The following is a 25,395-nucleotide window of genomic DNA, read 5'->3' on the forward strand; positions in this document are numbered from 1 at the left end:
GTCACAGCCAGTCGGGGACAGTGTACACCTCTCCGTTCAACCTACCTGACTCCACCGGTGAAGACCGTTTGTCTCTAACTCACTCAGGGGCTGAGTTGTGGGGCCCGTGGCGTGGATAGTGGCGTGCTGGTTAGGCTCCGCCCCCTTGGGTCACAGCTAGTCGGGGGCAGTACAGTGACCTCCGGGCAATTTCCATGCATCCACCATTGAAGACTGTGTGTCTCTAGCCCACTCAGGGGCTGAAAAGTGGGTCTTGTGGCGTGAATAGTGGCGTGGTGGCGAGGCTCCACCCCTTTTGGTCATAGCCAGTCAGGGATGGTGTACTCCTCTTCGGGCTACCAACCGGCCCCCACCAGTGAAGATCATGTGTCTCTATTCCACTTTGGCTGAGTTCTGTGCTACCACATTAGTTATAAAAGGGTGCCTGTACCTTTAAGAGCGGCTGCACATGCACACAAATTTAAAAAAAAAAGCAACAGCTGCCATCACTCTAATCCCAACTGACACTCTGATCCTAGACACGGTCCGCTTCAGACAGCTCTATCACGAAAACTATAAATGTTACAGCGTATATATTGACACCACAGGAATCCTGAGAACTTGCAGAACATTTCTATGTATAATATGTCTGTATATCTTAAACACTGTAGGCATGGCGACAAGTTAGAAAAAGGGTAAAAATGCTAAATTAGCAGCTCAAAAGTTAGTACGGCACCATATGTTTCAATGGGGAGCGCAGTTGCCGAACAAATCGTCATAGCTCAAAAACGGTAAGTCACACAGCTAAGATACTTACATTGTACGAATCAGCACAGTTGTGTGAACGTTTTGATGTATATGTGTATGAGCTGTTAAAACTGTAGGCATGGCAACAAGTTAAAAAAAAGGTAAAAATGCAAAATTAGAAGCTCAAAAGTTAGTGCAGCACCATACGTTTCAATGGGGAGTGCAGTTGCCGAACAAATCGTCATACCGTGAAAACTATAAGTCACACAGCTTAGATACTTACATTGTACGAATCAGCACAATTGTGTGAATGTGTTGATGTATAATATATAATAATATATGTAATAATATGTGTGCTTGCTTTCAAAACTGTAGGAGTGCCAGCAGTTTACAAAATGTGTGAATATTTTCAAAGCAACAGCTGCCACCACTCTAAAAACATAATGATACTGAACATTCCACCAGCAGTTTCAATGGCACAAAAATTACTATTAAAAGTTAAAATAAAAATATATAAAAAATATAAAAAATCTGAATACATCCGGGAAACAGCTAAAGACGATGAACATTTTAAAGTTTGAATGAAGCTTCTAGCACAAAGTATGAAGAAGTAGTTAAGGGCCAAAAAACTGAGGAGAAAAAGAATAAGAAAGAAAGAAAGAAATAGTGGGAATATCACAAGTTGGGCTAGCTTTTACAAGCTAATGATCAGTCATAAGGCATTTATAAAACATTTGTTAATAATGAACTAATCATTAACAGATCATTTATAAACATGTGTAAATGATTCATAAATGATTTGTAAATATACTAGTTAAAAATTCACAAATGACCTGTAGATGATTTATAACACATTATCAACATTACTTAATGATGTGTTCAACATTAATTCATGTTAGTTAATATGTAGTAAAACATTTGTAAATTTTAAGAATGCCTTATTTATTTGTTTTTCATGTTTATCAAATGATTTATTAAACATTTACTAAAAGTCTACAAATCATTTGTAGACATTATTGCAGCCCCAAAGACCGTTATAAACTACTAGTTTATAATGAACTAATCATTTACAAATCATTTATAGTATATAAATGTATATATATATTTTATATACAAATATATTTTAGTGAAACAGAATGTGAGCTCGCAGGAATGGGATGGTCGTACCAGGCTAATGGAACGCAGCATCTGTCTCTATCTCTGACCACCCCTCCCCCCTCTCCTACTCTCTCCTCCTCTTTCTTTCTCTTTCTCTCTCTCTCTGCTGTGAAGTCAGAGTCACCACTTATTCCTGTTTTAATTCTGTCAGGTTTATTAGATTATTTATTACCCTAACCACGCCATAAAATGGGGCACAAAGGTTGGATATTAGTTATCCTCTATTTATCCTTATCATACCAGTCCCAAAGGGAATATCAGCTTAATTCACAGTCATACTCCATCACAGCCTTTTTTCTTTTACTGACTGTCTCTCTGTCTCCCTTCTCTGTTTAAGTGTAGTCTGAGTCTGTGCAGTCTGATGTGTGTATGTGTGTGTGTGCGTGTGCGTGCGCGCGTGTGCCTCAATACCGTGGAATCAGTGCTGGAGGGCTGGGCCTGTGCGTGATGTGAAACCTAATGATCTGACGCTGTGCCTCCAATCTCTCCTTGGTTTCCATGATAATGAGGGACTGCTGATCTGAACACCATTCTCCAGCAGGTTATCCACACAGTTTACTAATACATAATAACTATCATCTATCTCGCCTACTTTGATTTATCTCGCCCTACTTTGAAGGTCCTTTTTGATTTGTCTATGGTTATTTGACCCTGAAAGTGTTTGCATCAAATTTAAATTGACTCGGTGTGTTGTGTGGTCACTCCATGATGTCAACTGGGCTGTAATCCTGAAGGCCATCCAGTTCACATGAGCAAGAGTGAAATTCAAGGGTTGATGTTTGCCAAGTCATTTGACACTCAACAACATGCAGCTCAATGATTGGCTTGTGCTGTTGAAATACTATATATTCTACTATCTAATTGGACATACCTAGGTTAAAGTGACTGGATATTTGGAGAGAGTTTCTCCATGAGGTTTTGGCATGTTGGGCTTCATTTGTGCCGACTTACCTACTTGGATGCAGCCAAGTGTGTTTGTCTTTCATTTCACCAGCAATCCCTCTCTCATCTCCTTAACACGCTAACCTAAGAGCTGCCTCATCACCACGTCTAGATTTAGACATGAACTTTAATAATCCCTGTGGGAGGAAATTTGGGAATAACACTCCCAGCTGTTGTAAAACATGATTATGGGTCTTGACATCTGCGAAAGACATACAAAAGCAGTTTTCAAAACTGCTCACTCATTCACTCACTATTCCATATGTAGTGTAGTGAACAGGAAATTGTAGGGTACAACCTCTGTACACTAGAAATTGCTGTGAATTGTGGGTATTTTATAATGGACTATATAGTGAATCATATAGTCCACTATTTCTGTAATAGAGAACGGTTTCAAACATGGCTATAGTCTGTTGTTGACAGAAATCAGGCTAGGTCATAACCTTGGGTCGGGGAGAATTGTATGTTTCCTCTGTCTGCTGTAATGACGTTTGTGTTGTGACTGTGTGGTGTTGTCTGTCTAGTGTGGCTTCTCAGACAGGTTCCCATTGGCCTCAAACTACAATGAGACACCAGTGAGGTCACACTGATGATCTATTTAAGAGCCAGGATGTTGGCTGAGGGTCTGGCCTGTGTGTGACGACCTGCTACAGTCCAGCTCCTACAGGGGGGCTCTGCCACTCCCATCTGCACACAGGAGATGTGCTGAGATGAGATAGGATGTGGAACTGATCCATTCAGGGAGGCCTGGTGTCAGTCTGCCGTTACAGATATAGTAAAGCCAGGTTCTCGTACAAGAGCCGAGACGGTTTCAAGCAGCTGTGGACGAAACTGTATTTAGTGATTGCCAATATGGAACGCTGAAAGTCCTAAAACCTAAAACGTCCTAAAAATGTATTTGACGGATATTCTAAAATTATCGTTTCATCTGTTGTTGAATGTGAACCCAGCTTTGTCCTTTAGAGCACAGCAATAATGCGGGAGCTAGCCTAGTTGACGCTGTCAGCTAGATAGTTCTTGTCTCTACGTGACACACTTTCCAAATCATATCATGGACTGACAAAGAGCAGTCTGTTCCCTAGAATAATACCACAGGACCTCATATCAGTCTGATGGACATATTCTAGCAGACAAACAAGACAGCGTTCTGATATGTCCATTATCTGGTGAAAAGATGCACTTGGGATGGCCATGAGAAACTGAGCTAAGCAGATTATCTACCCCACAGTGAATGCTGTTATACGTTAACTATAGGTTATTGATTCATCAGGTCTGTACCATTATGAAGACTCATCTGTAAATACCTGACCTCACATTATTTGACTTCTTACCACAGTGGACCAGCGGACTCTGAACTGGCCTACCGTGCAGGAATTGACCTGAGGAAGATGAAGCTAATGGTATGCTTTTTATTAGCTCAGTGGAAGGAAGAAAGGGCCTCTCCACCGTCTACCAGGGAATATTTCTATCCATTCCCTAAGCACTGCGTGTCATGCGAAGTCTTGCCAACAGGATACCAGTGTCACCACAGTAGCCGGAGTTGTCCAGCACGCCTCTGGCTCGGTCACGAGATCCACTCTTGTCTTGTGATGCTCCCTGATACCGGAGCAGAGCAAAAACAACAGTCCTCTGTTAGCTACCGTGGCACTGGCCTGCCTGACTGTTCACTCACTCTCTCTCTCTCTCTCTCTCTCTTTCTCTCTCTCTCTCTCTCTCTCTACACCTCCCTCTCTATATAATATATTCCCCCCACTCTTTCTCTCTGCCCACCCCACCCCCCTCTCTCTGTCCTTCCCTCTCTCTCTCTCTGGCTCAGGCCCTCAGCTGTCTGACAAAAGGTGTCCAGTCCATGTTAGGTGGTGCATGGCCTGCACTAGATGGCACCTGATTCTCCACTTGGTCAGCCCAAGACACCCTCCTGATACATTAAGTGGCTAGCCTTACCTACAGCACAGTTCAAATACACTAGAGACATATATTCTCAGTAATGTAATCTGTTGTATCCACTAAAAAGATGCAGATTCTATTTAATGGGAACTATAACTGGGTTTAGTGTAATGTGATACCCCACAAGCCTTTCATCTCACAGACATTAGATGAACAGCTTGTTTTGTAACTGACTAACAAGAGAAACCTGAACTGGACGGATACTGTTAAACTTGATTTGTCCTGCTGAAATGGGCTCTAAATGATAGTGTGCAGCTCTTCTGATGAAGAAGCTCTCTGACTCCTGCCACTCTACTCTGGAGGATCAGAGAGCCCTGGTTACCATGACAGTGGGCTTCCAGGAGATCCCCCCCCCATGCCCTGGGGCTTTGATCGCCGCTTAATGAGAAGCCTGTTACATCACAGCATCCAGGAGAGCGCATCATGGCCAGCCAGGAAACAACACTGGCTTTGTGTCATTAGGAAGTTTCCTTGTGACCAGTGGGTAGATTGTTGCTGTTGATTATTTGGAACATTTGATGTTAGTGACTTTGTGTTTAGCAACGCCCAGTTGGTCATTTCATGGGACAAAGATGGATGAAGCACCCACAGCAGAGTCTGGCAGCAGCAACAGTACAAGCCCCTTTCAGTCAACACAGAGAGGGAGGCGGTGCCGTGAGGTAAAGAGCTATTTGTTCCAGTCCTTGCTGCGAGCCAGAGTGACGTCAGTGGACCATCAGTATTGACGTTCTGTGAACCATTTGTAGGGGGCAGCGGTCGGTGGGGAGTGACTTTGGAGCCCGGTGTCTGTCTGGAAATAGGTAGACCCAGCAGAGCCAAACTCAATTACATTAAATCCGCATTGTGCCTTAACTAAATTTCAATTCAATGTGCTTTTATGTACTATGCCACCAATAATGTCCCCGGAATGTCAATTCGCTTTGGAACATAGGGCAGTGGAACTATCAACAAGAGGCTAAAACATGGCTAGGCTTACTGTTCAGGCTGACAATAGTTTAGGTTGGTCCTTCCTGGGCCTATTGTTCAAACAGACATAACCGGAGACTGCTAAGCGATCAGGACGGGTGGATCCCTTATCTGGCCAGGCCCATTATTCCCAACAACAATAGGCGCGTGACAGTCCTTGTGTGAACATCAGTTGTGGAGCTCCTCTGGGCTCATTACAATGAAATTAAGCTCTCTTGCTGAAGGTCACTAGTGGGTAACTAATGCAATTACTGAGAGCTGACTTTGGCTGGTAAGTTCTTTCAACACTGAGCAAATCTCCCCCCTAATTTCCTTCTCGCCCCCCTTGGCTGTGGCTCTGTACAGCGTGCTATGGTGAAGGGTAAGTGGCCACGGCCTCGTCACTATAATGACTAGCTGGTTACAGTTTACCTTCCCCGGACACTAATCCCAACCCCGAGATCTGCGTACGCCCGTGTCCTGAGAAGAGGTTCCGTGCACCAACCTCACCCCCCCACCCCCACCCTCTCTCCCCTCTCCGCTCCCCCCCCTCCTCTCCACGCCCCACCTTATCCCACTTTTCTCACCTCTCCCCCAACGAGGCCCTCAACCAACATCTAACCGCCCCGCCACGTGCTCCCTAGACCCTGTTCCCTCGACTCTCCTTCAGTCTGTTGAACCCAAACTCCTTCCCTTCCTAACCCACCTCATCAATGCATCTCTTGTATCAGGATGCTTTACTGATTATGACAGGCTCCATTTATTAACGGCTAATGGCTCACATATTGAGAGAGTCACTGAGTACAAATATATTGGTTTCTTTGACTACCCTGAAACCCCTAGACTTTGTCTACCACTCCGCCCTAAGATTTATTACGGGTGATAGTTATGACACCCACCACTGTGTTCTTTATGATTAGGTAGGCTGGTCTCCTCTCTCTTTAAGGCGTAACTATCACTGGTATTTGTTTATTTTCAAAGCCATTATTGGCAAACTTCCCAAACGATCGGCTTGTTTTTAGGGTTCCTCGAGTGCATTCTGAACTTGAACTTAGAGCTTAACATAGAACTGTTTTTTTCCATGATGCTCCTTATACCTGGAATACTTTACAATAGACTCTAAAAATTGAGGTACTTCCTTCAATGGCAGAGTTTAAATCTATGGCTTTTGACATTTTTACTTCGACCTGTAACTGTTATGTATTATTATTAGTAGTAGTAGTAGTATTGTATTTGTTCTGTTGTTATTTATGTTGTGTGAACTCATCAACACTGTAAATGAGGGAAACCAGTGCTTTACAAGTATAAATAATGGTTGGGTGGGTATGAATGTTAAGCAGATCTCACTTAAAAATCTGATGTTTCACTTGGTTTGTGTTTTTGAAAGAGAGGCTGTGGGAGCGGTTTATGACCTTAACACACTAGTTCCTTCCTTATGTGTATGCAAATCGCTAACCAGTGGAACATGAAGAATGCATTGTTTTCCCCTCTGTGTTACTTCAGAGATCCTGTGCCCCATTGCCAGCCAGCTCTGAGACAAACACAACTGGGTAGTGGGCTGGTTCACTGGAATGGGGACAAAAAACATTCCCTTGTCTTTTTGTGAGAACAACATACAGTTCAGTATGTGTAGATGAGATTAGGGAGAGAGGACACTGCCATTACAGTGTAAAACCAGCCTTGATTTGTCACCATCATTTTGTACTAGTGAATATGATTACAAAGAGCGGCATCAGTGACGCGTTTCCCCACTTGCACCAATAACAGTATTTATCGTAAACAGTATTTCTCTCACTGGGCTGTAGACTAGAGTGATGTGTGGTCCCACTGTCATTTACTGAGATTATAAGACTCAGGGATACAGTACAGCTCTATCCTACCTGTGTGTGGGCTCCTATGAGAAACAGTGACTTGGATTAGGATTGTATGGCAGACTCACGTCATATGTGGGAGCCTGTGCTTAAACATGTCTTGTTTTGTTCTGGAGGTTATTAGGAGCCGGGCAGCCACCGCCGCCGGTCCCTCTTGTATTTCCCATGATTCTGAATCAGAATCTTCTTCATCCTAGGAAGTCTGACTTCCCATGCATGAATGAAATCACCAAACTTTGCATATAGGTCCAGTCCTATGCCAAAAGGCATTGGGCATTATGGGCCAATAGTCATGAAGGTGGCGCTACAGCAACCGTCTAAAGTTTAAAACTTTTTAAAAAATCATAACAAATCAGCTGTACGTGCTGTTACTTTACAACCACACCAAAATGTAGGCCCAAGTGAGCAGAAACTTTTATATGCTTTGAGCTGGCAGGAATTATGAAGTCCATCACTCGTTTTTTCTCAAAAACTTTAAAACCTATCAAACCCTACTCCTCCCACATTGACACCCCAATTGCTACACTACATCTTCAGACTGCCCTCCACTAACCAAAGATCAATATCAAAAATTGAGCCCACAGCGCATCATAATGTTTTACTGTAAACAGTACTGTATGCAGCTAATGCAAATACTCGCTCAATAACTGTCCAATGTTCATGAACAAAAACAAGATTTTCATAACATGGTAGATGTAGTGTGAAATGTTTCAGAATTTTATCTCAAAAACTTTTTGGGGACAGTATTTTGAAGTCTGTCCTCATTTTGTCCCCTCAAACTACTGCTAATGCATAACTAATGCATACTCAGTGTTGTGTGACATTATTTTAAAGATATTTTCAAGTTTGAAATTTGGTCCAGGCAGTTCTGCTGACAGACTCATGTATTTCTTTGTCTCCTCTTCTAGCTCATGCACACTTCCCCATAGTTTCATTTAGCTCAGCTATTAGCCTTTATGCACAGTTTGTCCTTATGAGAGTATCCAAGTATAGTCTCTTTGTTGTACTTTTAAATTGTCACCCTCTAGTAGTTGTAGAAAATGCTTAGTGTGGCTTCAAGCCGCTTCCAGCTAGATCAGGCCAACCTGTTCCTAATTTGTAGCAGTTACTGTTTCTTAGGCCTTGTTTACACGTAGCCGGGGATCTGGGAAAACTGTGATATTTATCTGCATTTGTACCTATCGTTTACACTTAAACGGAGGTTTTAACCCACTGAAAACGAATGTTTTAAAAACTGGCCAAAGTGGAGATTTAGGAAAACTCAGTTTTTTCGTTTGCATGTAAACAGAGGAAGACGAAGATTTACCTCATGTACGCGACAGAAAATGCATTGCGTCAGGTGTGCGACCAACTCATTCCCATCACAGTATGTAGGCCTACTAAAATGTTTATCCAGGATTCCTACTAAGTAAATAAGCTGTGACATTTATCATTTTTTTAGTTGGAGCTATCTGAAGCCATGCTCCTCCATATTCACTGCAAAATCTCCCATGAAAAAAGACCATATAGTGACTGATTTTTCAGAATTATACAGCATCTCAGATACTGTCGTATTTTGAATTCTGTCCTCATCTTGTCCCCCTCCACTAATCAGAGACGTTGCTGTTGGCAACCCCACACAATCCCCACCTAGGACTGCAATACCTCCAGTCAGATTGATTGGCCACTGATTGACTACAGCCGCAGTTACTCTACAATTAGGAAGACGAGACAAAAAACGTTCCACACCTCAGTTTGTCATGCATCAAGCAAATCGATGATACATACATACTGTACATACATACATGAAGGCTGCCACATGCCTTGTGTGATTTAAGTTTGTTTTGAGAACGTTCTTTTTAGTAGAACTTAAGTTTTATTAGAAAATCAAGCAAAGGACAAACTTGGCTCAACAAGAACCTGACCTTGGTGTCTATGGTTGCGAGTTCAAGCCCCGGGTGATGCAGAATAAACATGCTAATGTTATTTCGGTAGATTTCACACATGATTTAAGATTTTTTTATTTTTTTATTTTTTTTTAATAATTAGTCCGGGCAGATACCCTCACGTATTTGTCATTTGTCGTCTCCTTCTTCCTCTTCAAAACGCCTGGCCCTGACCCAGTGCTGCTGTTATTTAGTCTTTGGTTTTTTTTGCCTCTCGTGGTACCTTTATTTTAACAAACATTTTTTGAAAACATCTGAAACCTCCATGTTACATGCACCTGTGGCATTCATGCTACCCTTGTGATTGCTTAAAGTCATGGTGTGAAACCACACATGGCAGGTAGCTCAACAAGAGTTCACGCCCAGGGGAATGCAGAATAGAAATACTAATGCATATTCAGGCACTGTGCTCTGTGACATTTTTAAAATATTTTTTAATTAAAGAAGCTTTAAATTATGATCTGGGGGGAGGGATACACCTTTGTGTATTTGTCATTGTCTCCTCTTCCTCCTCTTCTACCTCATGCACACTTCCCCATAGTTTCTTTGTATTATGGCAACCCAGGGGACAGGGAACTGTTACAAACGAAAGATCTCCAACAAAATACACACAAGGCAGCACGCTGTCTGCTTCACCCCTCTAATCCCATATTTCTCCTGGCCTGGGTTTTTTAGTTTTTGGTGATGGGAAGTGGTTGATTACTGATGTGAGGCGGATGTGGACAATCAGCCCAAGTGCAGTCATTCAGCTCTCTACCCACAGTCTGTGGGCTTCTGGAAGCTGTACGTCCCGCAGCTAGAGGCCATTTTGTGGCACAGGCGGACATTTTGGGCTGTGAATGCTTTGGATTGCCACAGTATTCTATCAAAATCCAATCATGTTTTCATGTAAAATAAAATGTGTGCTTACGTACAGTAGGTTTGACAACCAATTTCAACCAATAATATGACATCCACCATCAATCTTCAACTTAGTATCGTTTTTTTCTTTGGTGTATTTTATTGTTTGGTACCCTGTAGTAGTTGGAAATGCTTAGTGCATCTTCAAGCTAGATCAAGTCAGCCTGTTCCTAAAGCCTCGGATACACTAGAAGACTTTTACAATCTTAACAGATTATGAAATGACTGGGAGTATAGGCTACACTAGACGACTGGCTTGTGCTGATTTTTGTATGACAACTGAAAAACTGGGTATCCCACATTTAACGACTGGACCAACGAGTGATGAGTTTACACTACACGATTGCGTCCAGAATCTGCTCAAAAATATCAAACATGTTTGATATGCTCCGAATCGCTCCAACTCGGATCGGGAGAAGTCTGTTCTCATCATACTCTTGCCGATTTAAAACTGTACCCCACATACACTTACAGATTTCTGTGCCAAATTGCCACTCCGACTACCCCCAACTAGTGCAGACTGCTGCTGACTAGGACAGACTCGGCAGGATTGTGAATCGTGTATAAAATCGGGCATAATATCTTGTAGTGTATCCTCAGCTTGAAACAATACATTATTATCACGGTTATTATTACGGTTATCAGATTGTCTTTGTCTTTTTCTGGCTTCCTCCATGATGTTTCGCTTCAGTTTTCTCTCCCCCGCCATGATATCATTGAGCTAAAAAACGCATGATATCCATAGATGCCGGAATAGTTAGCTACTACTGTGTTGTTTAAGTACAACGTTGCGCATGCGCAATTCGACTGAATGCTGCGTCCCGGGGGCGCAAGTTTTAAAAGGTAATAAATGTCAATGTATTATCTTTCTGAGTAGACTGGACGATTCAGCTTACTTTTAGTAAATCTAATTGAAGAATTAGCACCAGACATGTTTGTAAAGGTTCAAATATTGCAATGTATTGCTTTAATGTGTAGCTGTTACTGTTTCTTTATCTTGTTTGCATTTCTTCATCTGGTCACTCTTTAGTCTGCTTACATCTCAATCAGTCCCACCTGTTTTCAATCCAATCAATTCAGTCAATCTTATTTATAGTTTTTATGTCAAACTACCAGCTTCTCACTTGGCACAACAGGAACATTACCTTCCCTTGGTGTCTGGTTGTTCAAGCCTGCCCCGGATGATGCAGAATAAACATGCTAATGCCACTCAGTCATTGTGCTGTTTGGATTTCAGGCACATGATTTTAAAAATATTTTTGTAATTTAAGAAGTTTTAAATATTTAGGGTCCAGGCAGAGACCCTCATGTATTTTGTCATTTGTCTACTTTCTCTTCCTCCGCAAAACACCCAGCCCAACCCAGTGCTGCTATATTTATGCTTGCCGTTCCCGCACTCTCAAAAAAAAAAAACACTACTACTACTACTCCATGTCCTTCTCTTCATCTCTATCTCCCTCCCCCTCTTCTATCTCTCCCTCTCCCTGTCCCCCTCTCTTCTCTCTCTCTATCTCTCCCTCCCTCCCCCTCTTCTGTCTCTCTCCCTCCTCCCCCTCTCTCCTCTTTCTCCCTACCCCCCCCCTCTCTCTCCCTCCTCTCCATCTCTCCCTATCTCTCTCCCTCTCCATCTCTCTCTCTCTCCCTATCTCCCTCTCTTCTCGCTGGTTATTTACATATGACCCCTCCCCCAGTATGGGGGCGGGGGGCGTCATGTTTCTTCCCAGCAGAGATTAGACAAGGACAGGAGAGGGGAGATGGACTGACTGTGTCCTTGGAACATTTCAGCATGTTCCCTTTTGGATTCTGTTACTAAGCAGAGGTTTGAATGAGCCCGACATGTGACAAGGACGCAGTCTGGTCGGAAACACGGAAACTAGAAATGTTTTACTTCAAAGGGTTAATATTAAAGCAGTAGTGTGCTATTTTGGGCATTTAGGCCTATTTGTGGTCTGTGTACCATGAACCTGAAACATAGAGACCAGAATTTCACTGATTGTTACTAGGGCTGGGTATCGAGTTGAATTTCAAGAATCGATTCGATTCCGATTCACAAGGTTCAGAATCGATTATCACGATTCGATTCGATTCAATATCGATTCGGTTAGTGTTACTAAAACCTGTTTTTTTTTTTAGCTGTAACCTTAATTACATGACTGCCAAGTTATGCAACACATCAATACTAGGGCTGGGTATCGATACTGATTTCCAAAAATTAATGAATGAATCATTGAATGAATTAATGAACTATTCATACCTTCATTTATTCATTCATTCATTAAATAAAATATTGATTTTGGGATTCATGAATCGATTCTGAATCATTTGATTCAGAATCGATGAATCGATTTTTTAAACCCAGCCCTAATCGTTACAGTATTTAGCTAGCTGCAGTTTTTATGCAGGCTCTCACAGGGCTACAATGGAAGTCAATGGTGCATACGTAAATGCATTGAAAAACTATGATGAATGTGCATTTCTATGACGGGAAGCACAGGTTGTAATCTTACCAGTAGTAAGATTATACCCTGTGCTTTCCATCTCAGAAACCCACCCATCATAGTTTTTCCAACGCATTTACGTACGCCCCATTGACTTCCATTATAGCCCAGTGAGAGCCGGCATAAAAACTGCAGCTAGCTAAATACTGGAACGATCAGTGAAATTATGGTCTCCGTTTCAGGTTTATGGTAGACACTCCACAAATAGGGCTAAATGTCCAAAACGGCACACTACCCCTTTAAGTTGGAAGACAAAATGTCCTGATATTCAGACTTGTGCATCCTCCAATTCATGTTTACTTACTTTCCTCCATCAATGTGCTATTTAGTTTCACCGCATGATCACATGCCCAGAATGTTGAGTAGTCAATGTTACATATTCTAATAATATTCTAACACGACCATGCCACTTCCTCTCCTCCAAAACAAAACACCTGGCTGACTAGCAGAACGGCATGTTATGTCATCAACATTGTTCATCTGTTGACTCCCCCCCCACACTTTCTGGTATGATGTCATGTATTTGCAGTACATTATTTGAGTCAGAGAGGTGATGAATATCAAATTGTGTTTCTTGGTTTTTACCTTCCCCTCACAGGAGATTGCACGACACCTTCGTCCAACCACATTGCGAGCTCTCTTCGGCAAAAGTAAAGTACAGAATGCTGTCCATTGTACAGATCTCCCCGAGGATGGAGTTTTAGAGGTAGGTAGCATAGAATTCACTTGTGGACATTGTCTTTTCTTTTTGTTGAAGTAGCTGGACACCCACATCATTCATGTGTCCTACTGCAGCAGAACAGGAGCTGCTTGGAATGGCATTCTTCTTCTTTTTTTTCTTAAACCTTTATTTTACCAGGGAAGTCCTATTGAGACAAGAGGTCTCTTTTACAAAGGAGCCCTGGCCAAGACAGCCACAAACAGACAATTCAACAAACATTAAAAGCACATAGAAACACAGCAAAGCATTAGCACACACCATCAAAACACCAACAGGGCACATGTACACATCCACAAGGCATAATAGCACACAATACCACATAGCATGATCAGTAGCAGAAAAAACAGACAATCACACGCCCACATGGAGCAGTGCACAACATCAAGATTCATACTGCATGCATAAAGATCTCCTTCTCGCATTAAGAAAGAACAAGAACAAAATGTCACCTCAGAGCTACACTGAGCCCTGTGGTACAGAAGCGGTCTCATGACTGGGTCTGTGGGCCGGTGCTGCCCCTGACCCCACTGGGTTTCAGAAGGAGAAGAATGGCGGGGCACTTTGAAACAAAACCATTGTTTTGCAGCAAGTGGGTCTGACTCGTTAAACGTCACTGTGCAAGCTCCTGATCTGTAGAGTGCCATAGACAAATGGCTCCTTGTTAATCATTAGCCTGTGACTGGCTGAGCTTCCACATTCCCAAGCCTAGTTCCTTAGTGGCTGTTTGGGCTAAACAGCAGCATATGGGGAAATATGAAACTGATTACAACCTGATTGTCACATCTCTCGGATGACACAGAGTAGTCTGACAGTCATATCATATCAACACCTTTACAGTGCATCCGGGAAGTATTCACACCCTTTCACCGTTTCCACATCTTACAGCCTTATTCCAAAATGAATTAAATAATTTTCCTCAACAATCTGCACACAATACCCCATAATGACAAAGTGAAAAAGGTTTTGTTAGACATATTTGAAAATGTATTTAAAATTAAAATAAATAAATAAATAAAAACTGATATCACATGTACATAAGTATTCAGACCCTTTATTCAGTCATTTGTTGAGGCACCTTTGGCAGTGATTAGATTAGTGATTCGTTGATTGGAGTCCACCTGTGGTAAATGCAATTGATTGGACATGAATTAGAAAGGAACACACTTGTCTACTTTACTGTAAGTAGTAATAACCCACAGTTGACAGTGCATCTTAGAGACAAAACCAAGCCATGAAGTTGAGGAAATTGTCCATAGACCTCCAAAAACTGCAGCATTGATGGTCCCGAAGAACACAGTGGCCTTCATCATTCTTAAATGGAAGAAGTTTGGAACCACCAAGACCCTTCCTAGAGCTGGCCGCCCGGCCAAACTGAGTAATCGCGGGAGAAGGGCCTTGGTCAGGGAGGGACCAAGAACCTGATGATCACTCTGACAGAGCTCCAGCATTCCTCTGTGGAGATGGGAGAACCATTCAGAAGGACAACCATTTCTGCTGCACTACACCAATCAGGCCTTTATGGTAGAGTGGCCAGACAGAAACCTCTTCTCAGTAAAAAGCACATGACATCCCACTTGGAACTTACCAAAAGGCACCTAAAGGACTCTGACCATGAAGAACAAGATTATCTGGTCTGATGAAACCAAGATTTAACTCTTTGGCCTGAATGCCAAGCGTCACGTCTGGAGAAAACAGGCACCGCTCATCACCTGGCTAATACCATCCCTACGAAGCATGGTGGTGGCAGCATCATGCTGTGGGGATGTTTTTCAGCAGCAGAAACTGTGAGACTAGTCAGGATCGAGGGAAAGATGAACGGAGCAAAGTACAGAGAGATCCTTGATGAAAACCTGCTCCACAGCGCTCAGGACCTCAGACGGGCGATGGTTTACCTTCCTACAGGACCACAACCCTAAGTACACAGCCAAGACAATGGAGTGGCTTTGGGACAAGTCTGTGAATGTCCTTGAGTGGCCCAGCCAGAGCCCAGACTTGAATCGGATTGAACATCTCTGGAAAGACCTGAAAATAGCTGTGCAGCGACGCTCCCCATCTAACCTGACAGAGCTTGAGAAGAATCTGCAGAGAAGAATGGGAGAAATACCCCAAATACATGTGTGCCTAGCTTGTAGCGTCATACCCAAGAAGACTTGAGGCTGTAATCGCTACCAAAGGTGTCTTAACAAAGTACTGAGTAAAGGGTACATATGATATTTCTCATTTTTAATACATTTGCTAAAATAAAAAATAAAAATTCACTTTGTCATTATGAGGTATTGTGTGTAGATTGATGAGAGAGAAAAAAAATCATCAATTTTGGAATAAGGCTGTAACATTTTCTTTTTAATTGGAAAAGTGAAGGGGTGTGAATACTTTCCGGATGCACTGTATCTCTACCTGATTTGCCTGTGAAATACTATTGTTGTCAGGATAAGATCTAAGGATGTTGCCACTTGTGTGTTGCCACACACCAGTCTTAATTCATTTTCAGGGCGTTACAAATGAATGTGTTCTCATTTGCAGGTGCAATATTTCTTCAAGATTTTGGACGGATGAACCCAGTATCCAGACACAGTTCTGTATGTATTTAAAGAAAATACTTCACCACAGGATGAACTCAGTATCCAGACACACAGTTCTGTATGTATTTAAAGAACATACTTCACCACAGGCTTTTTTTTTTTTTGCCATTTATTCGTTTCGGTCTTACCCAGATTAAATAAAATGACAAGAGTAAATGGACTCCTGACAAGTGTTCTGATGTTCAACATTGAATTTAAGCACTTTTACACCAACAAAACATCCTATTACACGGGGTACTGCATTGCGTCTGATATTCTAACCTTTTGACCAGCGACTTTGGTATTGGATTCATACATTACACTTTTTCCTGCGAAAAAAATTGTACAACTGCATAAATATAAAATTCTTCCACCATGAAAATGGCTAAAACATTCAATAGAAAGTTACACCACATCATGTGATGTCTCCAGCAAAAAAAAATAGTTGGTTTATTTTTTATATATTTTTTTTTTTTAAAGCACTGAGTTGCCACTGTTTTTCCATGAAGGCGACATACTTCCAGGCTGGACAGACACAGCTCTACACTAAAGAATAAGAGAAGGTACAGGCGACAGAAACATCATTAAACCCCTGTCCCACGTCTAGGGTGATCCTAAAAGAAAGTGTGATGCAGAAATGTATTCTCCCACAATCAACTTAGAAGACATAACGAAGAGAGGAAAAGGATTCCACGGAGTGCAGCCATTTTCTCATACATGGACCTAGAGATCAGAGCGTACCATGCCAGTATTTTCAGTTAGTAAGAGTACATATACACACATCCAGACATTCACATTAACAAACACACTCGCACACAGACACAAACGTTTACAAACACACCTTGGACCACTAAAGCTTACTGACATAAGACAACAGAAATTACAACATGGCTTGGAAAGGACCATTGTATGTGACTACTGCACTGGACACTCCAAAAATATATAGAAACCACATCAGGCAGAAATACTTAGGGGACAGAAACACTGCTCGCTACATATCAGTAGTGGAATTGCAATTTACAGTAATAGATGAACATGTCCCATGGCTCAAGGAATATTCTCATTTACAGTAGAATAAATATTTGCTATTGCTACTCTTCCTGTAATTTACATTCTAACCCTAGACATTGGCAGAAAAGCTAGTGAAAAGCACACAGATTAAGTGAAGGTCCCGTATATTATGAAAGTTTGTTCCAAGACTTGTCATGTTGTTTTTTTAATTGAGCTCATTTATTTTTTCTAAATTAATTTTGTTTTGAAATGGGGCAGAGAAGTGCTATTATCATAGCTGAGGTCATGAACTGATGGTGAACTTAACGTCAAAGCGTCCTTGGTAGCGATCTTTCTCGCTGTAATTAATGTTCACTCCATATACTTTGCACTCGATGCGAAGCTCCTCATTCATTGTGAGGTTGGTAAACTGGACGGCCACCAGTGGCTGGAGGTAATTGGGATGCAGCAGCTTGCCATAATAGGGGTAGTACTGAAGAGGGAAACCACCGGCAATGCCATGATACAGGATCTCTCCGATCTTCCCTTCATCCTCCTCTCTCTGTGAAAGACAGGGTGGCATCAGAATTAGTAGTAGTAATAATGTACTTTATTGATCCAGTAGACACAAAAAATGATAATCGAATCATTTTCCTCTCTTTTGTCTTCTAAGTTGATTGTGAGAGAATACAATTCTATATGACCCTTTCTTTTAGGATAAACTTAGACATATGACAGGGGTTTAATGGTGTTTCTGATGCCTATACCTTAAATGTATAGATGACAATGCAAAAAGAGATTTAAAGGCACAATATAATTGATTGGATCTCCAACATACAGTATATACTGTCAGGTAGCTTGATTGCGATTAGAGTTATATGTATGATACTTGTGTGAGGTGTACCTTGTTAGTGCAGTAGATGGGGATCACGTTGGGCTGGAGTTTGGCCTGGACTTTAGCAGGAAGTAAGGTACTGTTCACTGGGGGCTGAAAGAAGACATTGGTCAATGAGCAATGTTACCATTACTTGAATGGGAGCGTCTCATCGATTCTACATGAGCAGTGATGGTCTTAAACATCTGTTGGAACAAAATTAACAGACAGAGGAGTAGACTAACCTGTGGTCTGTAGTTGACAATCCTGTTCAACTTGACAATCAGGCATGGCTTTCCTTCCTTGAAGCCAAAGGTCTTGTCACCCACTCCAGAGCAGGTGCCTAGCCAAGCCCGACTGAAACGGCAGGCCCTCCTCGATCCAACATCGCTCTCCAGTTCTCCACGGTTATTGTAGGTGTCAGCCATTGCTGTGGATAGCACAAGGAAGACCAATTAGTAACGTACACAGATGGACAAACATATAACAGCACTGCCCAACATGTGTACTGGCGAACCTTTTGTCGTACAATCATATCGTTTTTTTTCTTGTCTTAATGCCAAATGCATGTACACAGCTGTCAAATATCTAACAACTCTGCTTGGATTAGGTTTGGTAGATAAAATGCACAACTATCTACAGTCAGTCAACAATTATTAATCTTACCGTAAAACTAGGCGGCACAAGCATACCTTCCCTTCCACCAATGTACTGTATGAATGGTAGCTACTTTATACTTGCCTCCTCCACAGTCTTCGAAGTACATGTCGTTGAGTTGTTTGTCGTCGTTATACTTCTCTAGAAATGTATCCATGCTTGCGATGTAGGTCTCATACGTCTTGGGATCTTTGAGATTGAAAGCAATTTCTGTTTTCATCGAGCGTGGGGTGTGTGATAAACCTGTTAGACAACACATTAGGTCAGAATAGAGGAAACACAAATTAAATGTGCAGTATGCGGATTGTGATTACTGTTTGTGATTACTGTTAGACTAAATTGCTTCAGGCCTCCCTCCAAAGCCACTCTTCCAAACTGGACAAAACAAATGACACTAGGCAGGTAAGTAGGGTGACAGGCAGATAAGCCATCCAATCATTTCAAGTTGGCAACCCAAAATGCTGCGACACAGTTATTACAGTCCTGCGACTTCCACAGATTTATTTCATTTTTGTGTCAGAGCACTTTATTTATTTATTGCTGTTGCGATGTAATGAAAAAAAATAAAAGTGCTCCTGGGCTAAACCACATACTGCACCTTTAAGGAAAGAAAATAGTTGGACTGAGGAAACACTGAACATACAGTGGAGAGGGGTACTGCCAATTTGAGAGACAGGATTTGTGGTCATTTCAAAGTCTTTTAAAAACAAATGGGCTTCTTTTCATTTCAACATAAAGAATATACCATGTTTGCTCCTTAAACTAAATAAACGTATATGTCTGATATAATTGACTGACTAAAAACATGTACTCAAAAATAATTCTAAATACAATTTTCATTGTGGTTCAGTATGGAGATGTATATTTATCAGTCCTCAAATCAAAAAGAAATAACCCCCCTGTGAGTGTCTGGGGTTCCCTCAGATGAGCTTTGTAGACTCCCCGTGGCAGTAATTTTCCATAGACTGTGGCACAAGGCCACAGCAAGGCGTGGCATGAGCAGAGTGACGAATAAGGAAGACGAGTGTGAGAGCAAAAAACATCACATCGTATGAAATCTTCCTCTGTACTATAACCCCTGTTCTTTCCACTACCAAAATGAGCCTCGACTCAACGCAGCAGTGTTGAGACAAAACCACAACATGGCTTAATGTTATTTTAAGCTTTGTGAACACACAAATCTACAGCAGACGTTCGTTCTACCAGTCCCCCCAACCCCCACCTCACGTGCTTCTCTCTCACAATGGAAACTTTTAGACCCAGAATGAGAGGCGGGACTAGGGCTCTAACCTTCCTTTATCAAGCCACCAATGGAAACTCACTTCAACTCACTACACTCCACACCTACTTATGTCGTTGCTTTACTGGGCTACTCTTTGTGGGGGGAAATGGCCGACAGGCAAACAGGCAGCCAGACTAACCCATGTGTATGAGGCCAGTCATTTACAATGGCTGCTAAAAATACTGTTAAGGCAACAGTGTGTGCAATGCAAACAGGCATTGGGACAGCACAGGGAGGTAGGGCTAGATATAGACGCCTTGGCACTGAGACAGCAAAACTGCTTCCCAACTTACACTGAGATTAAGGAAGCTGCACTTACCTAATACAAAAGGTTGCACTGTTACATTTCTTTCTTCCAGAAGATTACAGAAAGAATTTCTCCCATAAAAACAAGCTTAGTGTGTCCCGCAGCATGCACCCATGTGTAAGCAAACGCACTGGGTGTGAAAAACCCAAAGATGATTGTGAAGAGAGAGGCAGTTCAGTTACACTAAAAGCTGTGAACGGCATCTCTTCCCCCAGACACAGAGGAGACGACATACAGGCTGAGAGGAAAACTGAAGGACAAAATGGCTGCACCTCTCTGAGGTCAGACCGGCAGACTTTCACTAGGGAGGAGCCACCCAAGAGGAAGTTCAAACAAAAACCTTCAAAATATACATCACAGTTCTCCAAGTGATAACATGTAAGGACTTTATGACGAGCCGCTATTACATTTGCCTCACATTCAAGGTCAAGGCACTTGGCCGATGTGGGGTGGACTCTGTTATAGCATGTTCTGGTGATGTCTTTATCATGTCATCTCTGTGAGCACATCCATTTTCTAACACAAAATGGATAACCTTTACAATAGGCATTGTATTACATAGCAGCACTCCTTAAACTATGATTGGTTGCATCCACTGAGCATTATTATTATTATTATTTCAATACTGGTAGTGATAAGTTATGATAGGCTACTATAATGCATGATTCCAAGATGAGCTTACCTGGGGGAGCAACTCTGTCTTGATAGGTGGGTTTGTAGTTGCTTAACGTAAGGAGCAGAGCCTGGATGGTCCCAATGAAAATTCCGGCCAAGCATCCATAGAAGATCACGTAGAACAGGAAGATGTTGACTATAGAAAGGGGAAAGTACTTGTTACATAATGTATGGGTAGACAAGTCAATTACCGTGATGCTGTAGAGTCTGCACTACACATCGGCCTGCATGTTAACCCTTCAACCTTTTTTTGACAATTTCACTTAGTTTGTTATTTAGAATTCTGATGTGTTAGCTTGTATTGATATTGATGAAAGTGAATGAAACCAAACGCAGATGGGGCCCACAGACTCAATGACTTAGCAGTGACTTAGGTAATGACTTAGCAGTGCATAGCCTTCTAGCTTCCACAGTCAGAGGACACTGCAACATTTAAGTTAAGCTTGACATTTTCTAAAGTATTCCTTTACTCAAAACTTTAAATGTGCCAGGCCCTGTAGCTTGATTCTATAGATCCAGCTATTCCACAAGTGAATGGGATGTAGCCTATACATATAACATCATTGTGTGTAGTCAAACACCTGATTCTTTGATTTGAAAGATGTTCCTTTAAAGAAATCCTGATAGCTGCTTGATTGTAAACTATAATGTGCCTATGATCATCATATGAGAATTCAAATGGAATGACCTATTTTATATTATCATAGCTGCACATTCTCTAACTGGGAAGAGTCCTTATCACTATCAGTGGCTTATATTTCCTTAGAAAAGAGAACAACAACACAGTCACTATTAAACCGCATCAAGCATATACCGCCCTCTACTCCCACATTACGAAACATGTTCCTGGTTGAGACCGTTGGTCGTTTGCAGCCATGATTCAACAAGAGTGGGCAAAAATTCTAGTCCAACCGGATGAGTCACCGTGGAGTCTTGCAGCCTACCACTACTGCTATGCCAATGGCCACCCCTCCCCCACCACCCGTGCAACAGGTTTGACAAGGGAGAGCACGTGTGTAGACATCAACATGCTTTCTCCTCTCAAAAATACACTGACTGGTCCCGTCCATCTAAAGGAAACGGTTAGCCCTTCTCAGGAACTGTGAGTGCGCTGAGGACGTAGAATCTGCTTCCACAGTCCTTTCTACCAACATAGGAAATGTTGACTTTTAAATAGTCTTTTAAATAGTTGGAGGCGCTTGGCGCTCATATTTAAAAGTGTCAAATAAACATTTCAAAGCCACTCACCAAAGCAGAAACGCCTATTCTAACAAACGATGTGTTTTGAAAGCTCGCCGCTACCGTTAAGTGAGCTTTTTAGACGAATTTTGTGGCATCGTCATTATTTTTCCGAGGTAGTTTCGAGGATTTCCGACCAGATGGGGCGCTGTCCGCTATGCCGAGTTGTATGGCGGTTGAAGAAGACTACCTAAACCGTCTAAAAAATCACTTAGCGCCGGCTGCGCTACGTCAACAGCGCACTCACAGTTCATGAGAAGGGCTAAGGAAACGGTGTTTTGTTTGTGTTGTAGGGATCGGGCTATTCTAACCACTAAAGAAAATCGAATTTAATGTTTAAATCAGAATATTTGAGTACCATGACACTGGAGCTGATAGTCACGTATCTGTACCGGTTCAATGGTGGTCTCAAATCCTGTAGGCTACTTCATCATGTACTTCGTCAAAAGAGACTTATTGTTGAGTGTCTCATACAAGGCCTGCTCTTGACAACCCCTCGCCAGTCGCCACATCTCATAGCCCCTCCCCCACAGCACAGCCGTGTCGTGCAGGGAGAGCTGGGGCATGTTCACAGACCCCCTGATACGAAGACACCCAAGACAATTCTGAAGCAAGGCATTCTGTCCATGCATTCTGTTAATCACATAGGCTACGGCCTAGAAATATATTAGCCTACGGAACAGATTAGGCTACTTTAGAACATAGAGGCACAGTAGCCTACTTTGCGGAGAATGGCTGAATGAAAGTCAGAATTGAACATGGGTAACGTTACTGACATGCGTGACTACGTTTCACTCGGAAGGGAATTTGAGTAGCCTAGGCGTTGCAAATTGGCAACTGTTGACGTATGAATTCACGCCACAAGTGTTCCTACCTAAGGATATTTTGCCCCTAGTCAAATATGTGATTGTAGGCTATGAGCAAGAAAGAGACCGTAATTCGATAGCTTTCGAAACAATAAAAACCTAACCTTGTGGAAACTAGGTAGGTCCTATGACTAACATGTGACTCAAGTTGATCTCTCTCTTCTTATAGCCTAAACCACAACTGGTGAGACAAAAACGCTTGTTGCTGAATTAAAACGAGCTGCATCAACTCCAGAGAACACGGAGAGCAAGACGGTAACAATGTAACGTCGTCGACGCCATAAAGTAACCTCGCAGTGAAATCGTGAATGTCGCTCATTGGAAAATCGATGCCTAGCCTAGGCTATACTCAATATAAAATTTACATTTGTAGGAGTTACAACCCCTGAAAACAGCAGGAAAACTGCCAGATCACCTTGACTACCCTTGGAAATGTGATGCCTTCACGCAAATGGTGGGCTATAGGCTCAACCTAAACTAGTGTTAGGCCCAACAGTGATTCAAAATGTTTTAGCCTACTATCAAATTTACACGTTCACTCCAGAGGAATAAGGAAGCCCGATTCAAAGTCACAATATACGTCTGTATATCCACCAACCTAGTTTAACCAGTGACAAAACAGATGATTAGTTGTGTAGCCTATAAAGTTACATCTTATATATTAGCTTAGCATATTCACCCATGGACCTCACTATGGAATATCAATGTTGTCCTTCAAAATGACCTCTTGAAAATACGCCAACAATCTAGCTCTCACTATCCACGAATGACCTCATTTACGCCAATAACCGATTGGAAACTAATAGCACTGAGAACTGATACAAAAAGTAGCCTATATGAAAATATCGACTCTTAAATTGGCATAGCCTATAACCTACTGACTATTTCCAACAACTTCATAATTTGGGAATGCTACATTTCAAGCAGTTGTTTAATTTGAAGCTTATGTGTAGGCTCCGTTGATTAGGTGTTATTCTGGATAATGTGTGCACCATTTTCCATTGAAAATGAAAGTCACGACGCAGCACGCTACAAGTCAGATCAAACAGGTGCTCCGTGCTTCTATGAGGAAATGTTAAGAACGTCCACACGGTTTTGTAACGCCACAGTATGAAATTCTGACTCTTCAGTATAACGTTCCATACAATTAAAAAAAAGAACACAATGTCCGTAGCTAGGTTAGGCTACTTAATGATGAAATGTAATGTGTTTAACGTAGGCTACTTAATGGAATTTGATGGATCTATATTTTGTTTGTCGGACCCTAACCCTAGAGGCGTTTCTATCATTAGGCTATGTGATAGACAATATCGTTTTTGAATTGAATGATATGACCAGGAACACAACGATTAAAGAGATTGAGTCTACTTACACCAACTGCCCCCAGTGCGTCCTAGAAATTCCTTCTTCTCTGAATTCCACAGAAATCTCTTCCATCCACCGTCTCCATCTTTATTACCCGACATTTTTGTCCTTATGGTTTCCCTTTTCAGTTAATTTATTTAGTGGCCTTAGGTACACCAATGGTTACGGTCCCTCTACAGAAATTGTAAAAAGGACAGTTTCGTAGGCTACCCGGCTCACCCTATTGTACCCCCTCACAATTTATCGCTGACGGCAACCGACTCCGCCCGCAAACTCCTGTAATAAGTTACCCACAGCGAGGGGGGGGGCTAAGACTAGCAAATCACAAGCATCCATCCTTTTGCGTAAGAATCGTTTTCAGGGGGGAGGTGTAGCCAATATGACCGCTCTGCTCCATGGAGAACGATTACGCTGCCCTCTGGTAGGCTAGGCTATTAGCTTACTATTACTGAGGCATGTAGTCTATAGGACTGCATGGCAACAGTAACTATTCCGAACTCTGTTATGACGAAAGACGCATGGAATCATCCGCACCAGTAGCACATCCCCAGCAAGTATGCACGCGTAATTACTGCGTTGTTACACAGGTAGAGCCACGTGTTGCCACAAAGCAAGAGGCTTCACCAGTGGTGTAGGGCTCTCGTTGCCAGGAGTATACCCACTTTAATCCATAGACCCACAGTAACCTATACCTATACTCTTCTTGAAACACCACTAATGTAAAACTGTAAAATTTCTGCTACAGTACCACTTCTTTAGTCAGAGTAGCCTTGCCTATACCCACTCACCACTACACTCTTGGCTTCACACACTGGAAACATGGTCAATTCATTGCAATTCCAGGTCACATGAAAGGAAATGTAGGCCTATGTTTATCTGTGAGCATTTAGCAATCTGTGGAACTCTGAGCATTTTGCAATCCGTGTAACTCTGTGAGCATTTTGCA

General features: G+C 42.1%; 2 protein-coding genes across 2 annotated transcripts in view; one reads left to right on the forward strand and one right to left on the reverse strand.

Moving 5' to 3' along the window:
• Positions 1 to 17,119, forward strand: part of nme7 (NME/NM23 family member 7) — a gene marked incomplete at its 5' end in the record, with an annotated part of 31,249 nt that extends 14,130 nt beyond the window's left edge. Inside the window, 2 exons of the mRNA XM_084443926.1 lie at positions 13,511 to 13,618; positions 16,157 to 17,119. Of these exons, the coding sequence (XP_084300052.1) occupies positions 13,511 to 13,618; positions 16,157 to 16,189 (141 nt within the window). The 3' untranslated portion in view covers positions 16,190 to 17,119. The remainder of the gene's footprint in view (positions 1 to 13,510; positions 13,619 to 16,156) is intronic.
• Positions 16,967 to 24,688, reverse strand: atp1b1a (ATPase Na+/K+ transporting subunit beta 1a). The gene is made up of 6 exons (XM_084444981.1): positions 24,457 to 24,688; positions 20,987 to 21,115; positions 18,800 to 18,958; positions 18,304 to 18,488; positions 18,089 to 18,172; positions 16,967 to 17,746 (listed from the first exon to the last, which is right to left on the reverse strand). The coding sequence occupies exons 1-6, from the start codon at positions 24,548 to 24,550 to the stop codon at positions 17,489 to 17,491; spliced, it is 909 nt and encodes a 302-aa protein (XP_084301107.1). The 5' UTR covers positions 24,551 to 24,688; the 3' UTR covers positions 16,967 to 17,488.
• Positions 24,689 to 25,395: the final 707 nt, after the last annotated feature.

Source organism: Borostomias antarcticus (genome assembly GCF_949987555.1).
Source record: "Borostomias antarcticus genome assembly, chromosome: 10".
Lineage (NCBI taxonomy): Eukaryota > Metazoa > Chordata > Actinopteri > Stomiiformes > Stomiidae > Borostomias > Borostomias antarcticus.

Coding starts and splice junctions, on each gene's coding strand:
- atp1b1a (XM_084444981.1), bottom strand. CDS start 24,550: ATGTCGGGTAATAAAGATGGAGACGGTGGATGGAAGAGATTTCTGTGG. Junction 18,959..20,986: donor AGACAGAGTTGCTCCCCCAG/GTAAGCTCATCT, acceptor GTTGTCTAACAG/GTTTATCACACACCCCACGC. Junction 18,173..18,303: donor TTGTCAACTACAGACCACAG/GTTAGTCTACTC, acceptor GTCTTCTTTCAG/CCCCCAGTGAACAGTACCTT.